The sequence below is a fragment of the Sinohyriopsis cumingii genome, chromosome 18 (genome assembly GCF_028554795.1).
Source record: "Sinohyriopsis cumingii isolate HCF-2022 chromosome 18, ASM2855479v2, whole genome shotgun sequence".
In the NCBI taxonomy this organism is placed as follows: Eukaryota; Metazoa; Mollusca; class Bivalvia; order Unionida; family Unionidae; genus Sinohyriopsis; species Sinohyriopsis cumingii.
In genome coordinates this window covers 88,940,864-88,951,289 of record NC_142978.1, presented here as the reverse complement: position 1 = coordinate 88,951,289, position 10,426 = coordinate 88,940,864, and the positions used below count along the sequence as shown (strand labels likewise).

The following is a 10,426-nucleotide window of genomic DNA, read 5'->3' as shown; positions in this document are numbered from 1 at the left end:
TCTGAGTATCATCTCTTAACGCCGCAACTGATATCAGCGAATTTTGATTTTTCCGCTATCAGTGAACACAGGGATGTTACCCGGAGTAGCTCCAATAACCCTACGAATTATTTCATGCCATTTGATATCGCTGGTTTTTAGTTTTCCGTATTGGTCCTGAAAAATAACAACCTCATCTGGCCCTACCCCGGATAAGTTTAAAAGATTGTTAACGTCATCTTTAGTGGCATATTTTGATAAATCCACGTCGTCGCGTGTTTTTTTTTTTTAATCACGAGATCTTCCGTAAATATCTACCATTATTCTTTAGGGATTGTTTAAATCGACCCGCGGTATACTCGTGCACGACTTTGTGAGGTGGTTTGGTTGATTTTGATATCGCGTCAAGTACATTAATTACTTCACGGACACATATCGGAGGACCAGTTAGTGTTTGTGTTGGTAGCTTTGAGTACCAAACTGGAATGGGAGTTGGAGTGCTTTGCACTCTATGTACGTATTTTAGAAATTCAACTGGCGGTGCTAACCCATGCGAATCGAAATAAACAATTCCACGTGGATGTATCGCGTAAGCAACCCAGTGAGTTCCTGGACCATCGCTGTTATCGAGATTAATAATTCCAGTTTCTATATTATTCGGTTGTCTCGGTAACTGATCTCTCATAAAAACACCTCTGAAATTTTTTATATTTAATTGTTTAGCGGCATCGAGTAAATCAAAATTTGACATCGGTGTTAAAACACTCTGTGTTTTCAATAACGGCGTTTGGGATACCATGAAGGTGGAGTTCCTGGAAGTCTTAAACCCGCTCTTTCTTTTTTGTATCCAGTTCCGAGGGATCCACCAGTTGCTTTAATGCCATTTCAGCAGCTGTTCCAACACCTCCTAACGCAGCTGCTTTTGCGACAGCTGGGGCAGCAGCAGCTATTATTGCTGGTAACGCTGCAAGGAGAGGAAATATACCACCGGTTTTAACCATATCCTTGATGGCTTTTGGAGCGAAATCAAGCTGAGTTCCAGTTTTTGCTTGCTTCGCTTTATTGAAATGTTTTAGTTGGGTTTTAGTCAGCGATAACTTGTTTGGGCCACCATTAGCAATTTGATCTTGTTTTAGTGTTATCGTTGCCCCACATACATCTGCGTTTTTTGATTGTAATTTTTTCGCCTGACCAGGAGTCAGAGTGACATTAACGTGACTGTATGACATTTTATAATAAACGCGATTGATCTAATTGTCTACATGTTTTCCACTGGTGCATCAACGAGTCTCATTCGGCCACAAATGCCTTCAAGTAACATTGCTTTGTCACTGAGGATGACCGCGATTGCCATAAACAATTGGCGGACCATCTGCAATTTAGGTAATGCACCTACGCGAGCTCGGAAGTGTATATCAACGACAGATTGTTTGGATAAATCAAGATGCTCCAGCGAAAAGTAATAAATCGGGTACAAATTTGTAAAATCAAACTGTGATATTTGAGTCCCAGTATCTATATTTATATTACGCAACAGAAACGTCAGCCAGCGATTATATGCGCGCGCCACATGATTTTGTGTAAAACTTAATGATATATCCTCAGACGGTTCTTGTTGCCCATTTATCCTCAACGAAACCTCGGTAACGTCGAGTTTGTCAAATATCATATGCGAATATTCCTGGTTATTCACCCGACGATTATCTTGCTGCGCAATAGAAATATGTCGTGGTGCCGAAACCCCTTGTTGTGATGCTATATGCCAAGCAAATACATCTCTGACGGAACTTTGGATGGCGTCTGTGGTTACTGTCAACCACGATAACAGTGATTTACGGCCTTGATTCATAAAAGAGAGTAATCGCGGTTCTTCTGTGACCGATGGAGTTAATACCGGCATCCACAATGAAAGTTTTGTTATTTTTACCATACCAGCATCGACACCAGCCCCTCGCCAGATCGCATCATTATCATCACCTTTTCTATGAAGAACAACTGTGTGTTTAGCTCCAAAGATGACTTTTCTAACATCTCTGCAAAATCCGAAGATATGAGAGAGTGGAATCGCGCACGAAAAACTTCTTCGTGTTCCTGACAACATTGCTTGGCGTGTTAAAAATTCCACGTTGTAAGTCGCACTAATACCTTTTATAATATCAAAAACATCACCTGCTCTAGCTTCGTATACAGGGTCAGCTGGCTGTGGATCATATGCAGTATTTCGTGGTGTTCGTAACGTAATATACTGAATATGATCGGCGTTGTCGGTAATATCTTTGGCAAACATCACTGATGGACCAGCTGATATTGTGTAATCATCAGAATATCTTGCTAGACCAATTATTGTTGTAGCAACATCGACATCATTCTGAATCGATTCGATATTTTTCCATCAATCATATATGTGGCGCTACTAAAGAGTGCCATAATTCCATTATTGACAAAACCAACTCGTGTATTGGGATCGTATGCAGTATTATTTGTCCTGACAAGTTCACCTTCTACTTGAATAAACGCCTCAGCGGGCAGAAAATATCTACTTGTATCATGAACTTGAAGTTCAATACGCCCTCGTTGTTCCGGTTTAACCGCATCATAGGAATAAAGTTGATAATCACGCACTGAATTATCTCGCTGAACCGGCGCATCTATGTCAAATGCTGGGTCGGATATACGTTTGAACATGTTATACAATTGCCTATTTTTTTAAATGGTAATCATTATCGTCGCACGCGAAGTCCACTTCCTGCTATCAAATTCGCTGTTATATTTCTTTGTGCGTCAGATTCCTGATCTATCAACGCTGCTAGTTTCTGATTTGCAGCTTGCTTTATCACCTTACTGGCATCCGCGGACATAATTTCGGTGCTTGGTAATTTCACCGGTGGTGATTTTCGTCTTATTAACCGTGCTAGTCTTTCTTTGATTGCCGAGAATGCCTTACCAGCAGCACTAACAATTGCACCTGGAGCTTTTTCACCAACAACATTAATGGCTTTCATCGATAATTGTTTTGCAAGAGGGCCAACTTTTGGTGCTAACCCCGCAAATAAACCCTGAACCACATCGCCGAGCCCGTCTCCGTAGGTTGCTCTATAAACTGGTAATCGTGAGTTTACTGCTCTGACCTGCACGGGTGTGTAGTGTCTGTTGTATATGACCATGTTATGTTATTTGTTGTTATATATCTAATCGCTGTAATAATCAACAAACTCATCGACGAGTTCTTGGTATATATTAGCATCCATAACACCACCTTGAAATAATCGCCGACAGATATCAGCGGCTTCATTAATTATTTCTGGTGAGTTATTCCCAGCTCGCTTTCCTCCTATGAGAACTTCTAACCGCGAAACGTCACTGAAAATATTATCAGGGCAAGGAATAAAACCACTCCCCAAACCTTTGCCAGACATTTTTTTTATGCTAGTCGGCTGTGTTGTTATCGGTGTTGTTTTTAACGGCGTTGACAGATCTGCGGTCACAACAGGGTTTGCAACGACCCTTGCTTGAACATCTTTCTTAAATTGTTCAAACTCATTTTCGTATTTTAACGTAACCCGCTGAATACCTTTATGTGTAGTAAACACCAACCGTTCCCATTGGTCATACTTTAACGGCGGAGAACCCGGCTCCAGGTAGTTTTCATAATTATTAAATTCACCTTCAAGATCAACCGCGATATCGTAATTTTTCATCTTAATATCTTTTTTCACATTCTCCCTGATTTTTGCTTACTAGGTTTGTATTCCGGCGGAGCTTCGGCTCCAGGTAGCGTTTCTGACGCATCTACAAAAACCTCTCCGGGCGGTCTTGCTGGAGCTATGTCAGTTGGAAGATCTCGTAAAATCTTTTTTGTTTTTTTTGGTTTTTGCTCATATTTTTTCAGCTTGCTCAGCGGTCTGTTTTAATATGGAAAGAATACCTTTTTTTCTTTCCTCGTCATCAATATTTCCTAATAAAGCTCTTTCAGTGACCGCCGCGGCTTTTTCAGTAGCTGTTGTAACGGGTTTAAATAATTGTTCTGTGCCAGCCGCAAATTCAACTTGTGCTCGTTGCCGCGATTGTACATTTTTTTTAAAAAAAAATCCTCCTTTACAGGGATATATTTCTTAAGTGCTTCTCGCTCTCTAGCTTGTCTAGCTGTGTAAGATTCCGAATGTACCATTACTTGGTATAGCAGTTTTTGATTCATAGCAGCAGAGGGGGCGACGCTCTCAACTTGTCACCGAATAATCGCGTATTTTTCCTTCAATGCAACAAAGAGAAAAAAACATATCGGCGATAACAGGTAAGCCAATTTGTCGTCGACGGAGTTGTCTTACGGTAGATATCGCATTTTTTTAAACGATTTTTGTAATCTCGTAGGAAGGCTTATTTTGGCGAAATACAGGTGAACCAATTAGAGCTTGTTCGCCCTCTCTGCTGCTACAGTAATCTAGCGTACAGATCCACCATACAGGCCATGACCAATGGGTCACTTCAGTAAAAGACAAAAGCAACATTCACTACAACTTAAACCTCTACAGTAATCTAGCGTACAGATCCACCATACAGGCCATGACCACTGGGTCACTTCAGTAAAAGACAAAAACAACATTTACATTGTAAAATAGTAAAACTAAAAGTAAAATTTGAAGTTCTTCTACATAGATCAAGTTATCACGCATTTGCTCTAATGGGAATAACAGTTTAGATCCTAAAATTCCGCACATCCACAGCAATCCCATGGTCTTGACATGTTAAAAAAGACAGCTTTTCTGACGACTGTTAGTTTGTTTGTCAAAAAATGTGACTAATTTATTGAAATTATTGTTGACTTATTTAAATTAAATAAAAATATTTGTGAAGTTTCGTAAGTTTCATAGATGATAAATTAGCATAGATATACTCGAACTTCAAAAAATATCATAAGAAAATGACATAATTTCAGATCAGTATATACTTCCATAATTCAAACCAATGTCAATTAAAATAACAAAATAACAACTAAACATGTACTATATATACTTTTTTCTTAAGCATCACCTATTTAAGGGCAATCCTAACAAATATAATATTGTGTTATGATTAACTACCGGATTTATTTAAGATAATATGTTTTGGGTACTGGGATTTTGGGTACGGTGACGGGTTTCACTCTTAAGGCCATACCCCCCCCCCCCCCAAAAAAAAAAAAACTCTACCGAACTTAATCGATAATTATACAGCGCAGACTTTTACTAATTTTGTAAGGTAAAACTGATCTATTTGGCTTTTTTTTTTAAAAAAAAAAAATTACTTACAAGTATCCTGGGAAGGTAAGGGTGTGTTGGGATAGTCTTGTGATGTTTTGGAGTGCATTTGAGTCTTTAGTCGGACAACGCTCCGAGACTGAGTGATGCCTATTGTCCTACTTGTAAGAGCTTGACGCTGATTATTTATGTTGTGGGCGTCAATAGCACTAAAACAAAAACATTTAATATGTCTTACATTGTAGGACTAAGTGATGCCATGAAAATACATTATGATCGCTGTTGTTCTTTACCTTCATTTTTGATATAACTTAAGGCATTCAGGTTAGGCCTGTTGCTTTTTTGTCCCCACCGTTAATCTCCTGTCAATCACCTGTGCACAGGGGCTCGTTACAAATAAAATTAGGAGTATCCGTTACTGAACTGACGGCAGGGGGTGGGGTGGGGGGTCTAACCGATAACAATTAGGAGTATCCGTCAGTGAATGAAGGGGTGGGGAGGGTCTAACCTGTAAACAGTATTCCTAATTTTCTTTGTAACGAGCCCCTGGGACATGTGGACTGGTGGCAGAAAAGAGGGGGAGAAATATTTGTTTGTCTTGATCGATCGCCGTTTGTATCTACAGCATGTTTGAGAGAAGACGGCTAACGTTATAGTAGTCCTATCTTATTTATGTTTTAATGCTCGATGCCCAAAACATAACTATCAAGGTCGAGGTCTTACATTGTAGGACTGTTGTTATAGATACCATATGTGTCTAAGCAAATCAGGTTTGGCAGTGATACCAAATGTATTTGTGTAACTGATGCCAGAAATATATTTGAAGCTTTTAAAGGCTTGAAGCAGACGAATTAGCAATTCTGAAACAAACCTTAACCAGTTTATTGCTTTCCATCACCATGCTGGGAGTATTGGAGGTAGTGTGCTGTATACTGAATCGGTTTATAGTGAGTGACCAATGTACAGTGTTTGCTGAGAAGTTTGGTTTGGTTTGATGCCTTACAGCACAGCAACACAAATTACTTGGTGCTGAAGCCATTGAAGTACCTTGTCCGAGGACACATCATGGTAACTGACTCCTGAAAAGTTGTGACTTCCAGTAGTTTGGAGACATCAGAACAATGCAGTTTTACGTTTAGACACTTTTAAACAGTAACAAGAAATGAGTGAAGGCAATAATCTTTGTAAAATTTAACAAAAAATTTATTTCCCTAGAAAAACAAGATCAAAATGAGAAAAAGAACTTATGGTTTTACGAATCAAATCCAAAAATAATCCAAGAATAATCCAAGAATTAAAAAAATAGAAGTCCTTGTACTAAAAAATGCTACTGAAACTGAGTTTGAATCCTGATGAAATCCAAAATGGAAGGCAATGACGTATGCTGTGGTCAAGGTCATACTGATGTGTCAACAGTTCTTTGTTGAATCACAGAAAATAATATTCCATTGTTTGAGTTCTGTGTAAATTTCTATAGCTGTCTTTGTCCAATAATTAATTTAGAGGACAAGCATTTCCAGGGAAAAATAATCTCTTGGAATCGAAATAATTTGAAGAAAACAAAATAATTAGCACACAAAAAAAATGGTCATAACATAAAACACTTTTAACTTCTCGAGTGTTAAGGCAAGTAATGACTATTCTTTCTCAATACATTGATAATAAATTTAGCTACTGTGCAAAACAGATGCCCGGATGTGGGTCAGTCCACTGGAGAAACCTGATTGATACATGTTATTTGTCATATTCCAAGTAGGGTCTCAATTTCATTTTATGACTCTTACTTTGAGGAAGAAAAAAAAAATTGTTTACTACGACTCTCATTGATTTCTGAATCAAGGTCAGGAACTAGGTCAGAATTAGATACAAAGTTTCTATTATTAGTGTTTACGAAAAACAGCCAGGTCAAACTGAACTGAATTTCTGGAAAATGAATTTTAGGAAAATGTCAAATCCTGTAAATAAGGTTACATTACAATAGCATGTAATGGAATTAGAAAAAATTTAAACTAACAAACAAACAATTAAATTAAATCAAATATAAATTAAATCAAATATACATAACAGCAATGTAGCAGTGCATTCAAAAGCAAACTTGTACATTTTTCAAACAAGTGGGTCATATTGTGGAAAATCTGCAACAATAAAGTGGACCACTCCAGTGGCCTAAGTGGTTAGAGCATCTGCCTCGGACATGGGCACTGACCTTGACTGAGTCATATCAAAGACCAATAAAAATGCATCGCTTGGTGCTCGGCATTAAGAGTTAGTGTTAGGACTGGTAGGCCTGGTGTCAGGATAATGTGACTGGATGGGACATCATGCTACATGTCTGTGGCATGATTTCCCAGTGCTTGACAACACTATAAACTGTCACACTACAGACATTAGTGATATGACTGAAAAATTGTTAAAGATACGCTAGAAATCCAAGTCACACACACACACACACACTGTATGATGACCAACAGGATATTTGTAGCATTGAAAGTAATGATATATTAATTGCATGACTGGCAACAAAATTAACTCTGCCATATACAGACTTTCTCAAAGGCTAGCATTGGTGAAATTTCCTAATTTTGCCACATTAATGACTTGCAATATTTGTGAAACTACCATTTTATATACATTAGCGTCTGATCTTTTTTATTGTTTAAGCACAGCATCATTTATAAAATCAGACATTTCTGCAGTCACAAAATTTAAAATTTGATGCCAGGACATGTCAATTTCCTAACAGTTACCATTAATGATTAATCATAATAATATTTTACCCCAGCAATCATATCTTTTCGAATTCTGGGTTTTGTTGAAAGATTAGAAACGTACAACTCCTTGCAAGGAGTATGTGTATTAAATTGGTAATATGCCCTTCAACCCTGGGACCATAATTTCATGTATTTTCAAAATTATTTTCTATTTTCTTCATTACTTTGAAGGTAGACCTTTTCTTTATTTTGGAAGAAAATAATTCTGCATTCTGTAAATAATAAAATAATATTTGTAAACTTTTTGGTCATGTTCTGCATATGTACTTTGAACTTGTCTCTTGAAAATCAAGAAGGTTTTGAAAATATGGTCAGGTTGATTTTGAATTTCCTATTCTTCATCATACTGGTTCATAAGCCAGAGTTCATTGGTCTTTTTTCCTCATTTATTATCTACCCAATCTACCAACCAGATTAAAATTACTGTTTATTTAACATTTTGTAAAACATAAATTAACAGTACTCTTAGAAGAAAGCATGTTCACGATGCAGTTTATAAATTAAGGTGCATATTAAAATTATGTGTTTGTATAATGTATATTTTTGTATCTACTTGCCAAACTGGGTACCATGGTAACCAATGCTGCTGATCTCCCAAAATAGAAGTTTGTTGTTTTACATTGTTTGTATTGTGTTCTTCCCTCCTATTTGACCGCTCCGGTGGCCTAGTGGTTAGAGCATCCGTCTCAGAATCGGGAGGTCATGGGTTTGATCCTCAGCCGAGTCATACCAAAGACTTACAAAAATGATACTAACAGCTGCCTTGCTTGGCACTCAGCATTAAGAGGTTAGTGTTAGGACTGGTCGGACTGGTGTCAGGATAATGTGACTGGGTTGGACATCATGCTACATGTCTGCGACATGATGCCCCAGTGCTATGCATCATTATAAACTGCCACACTGCAGACATCATAGCGATATGAATGGAAAATTGTAAGCTGCAAAATCACACACACACACACACACTTCCCTCATATTTCAGTGTTGAACTTTTGCACTCATATCCATGAACTAACAACAAACTCCGTGATTGTATAGACTAAGAATAGATTCTATCGGTTCTGTGACCTGTAGTCAGATATTCAATTTTTATTTGTTTGCTTTTCCTCACCTTTTTAATGAAACATTTTGTTTTTGCTTGTTTGAGTTTGTTTAGATAAGTAAAATATCAATCATCATGAAACGAACCTTGAACTCATTACACATTCAGTTACGATCGTTACAAAGAATGTATAAATCAAAACTTTGGAAAATCTTTTTAACCTTGTGTATCATGTGTTCAATATTATTTGTAAGTTAAATGTACATCAGATGATATTTATCCATTCCACATCTTTGCAATTGAAGGCAATTCTCAGGATTCAAATAATTGTCTGAAGAAACAAGGTCTTTTTCAAGCAACATCACTGAGTTAACATGAACATAAAGTGTACATTTTTTCAGGGGTAAAGGGTTCATTTTATTTCTTAACTAACGAAAACCAAATTATAAAGTTATTTCACAAAATTAAATGCCGTATTATTTATTTTACACTATTATGACAGTGATATTGGGCTCTTCCTCATTATTTTGCTTCTTTAAAATGAGGGTCACTTTTATGGCTCCCCTAATTATCATTATGAAGAAACTCCTCTTTTCTAGGATTCGGATTTCAAGTGTCATCCTATCCAGCTTATAATGACGAGAAAGTTTCTTATTGATGTTGACACAGGAGTGGACGATGCCCAAGCATTGATGTTGGCCTTGTCAATACCAGATATTGAAGTCCTGGGGATCACGTGTGTCAGCGGAAATGTTGATATTGACCAAGTCTGCAGAAACACACTTAAGGTCCTCTCTGTCTGCAATAGGCTTGATGTGAGATTTTTTTTTCCTTTTTATTTTTGTAGACACAGGCATCAGATAAATCTGTTAAATGGATTTAATGCCAGATTTTAATAAAAAAAAGTGAAATGGACAATCTCCAAAACAAATAATATTATAAATTGGTGTTTGTTGTAAAGATGAGGTGAGCATACCTGTCAGTTTTTCCAAAAAATGAAGTTTGTTCACTGAATTGGTAGATTTTGGGTGGAATCAGTGATTTTGTGGAATTTTCTTAATTCATCAATTCCTTTAACCTGTTTAGTTCATATTTTCCAAGCTTTGTCAGTTAATTTCAGACTTTCTTAGAACAAGCTCTTTAAATATTGAACCTTTAGTTGACATTAATGTTTGGTAGGATGTAGAGCTTAGTGTAATTAGATTTATAAGAAAATAATTATTATGCATTCCTGGATTTTTAAACGAAAAAGCAGTAATGTGAAGCAGAGTTTGTTATTTTGTTTTCATTGGTGGATTTCTTTGTTTTTGGTGGGTAGAAGTTTATAGACTTTTATTGAATTTTTGCGGTTAACTTGAAAAATTTCACATAACTTGTTAAGTCCAGGGATAGCATTACAT

General features: G+C 37.1%; 1 protein-coding gene across 7 annotated transcripts in view; it reads left to right on the top strand.

Moving 5' to 3' along the window:
• The first annotated feature begins 5,141 nt into the window (after positions 1 to 5,141).
• Positions 5,142 to 10,426, top strand: part of LOC149777397 (nucleoside hydrolase-like) — a 31,446-nt gene continuing 26,161 nt past the window's right edge. For 3 of the 7 annotated variants that reach the window (XR_016416170.1, XM_089941999.1, XM_089942001.1), the window contains exons 1-2: positions 5,265 to 5,377; positions 9,626 to 9,841. Coding sequence is in view for 6 of the 7 variants with exons in the window: in XM_089941999.1 (XP_089798125.1) it covers positions 5,360 to 5,377; positions 9,626 to 9,841 (234 nt within the window). In the remaining variant the exon portion in view is untranslated. The other 4 variants (XM_089942004.1, XM_089942005.1, XM_089942000.1 and 1 more) reach the window with 4 other exon arrangements.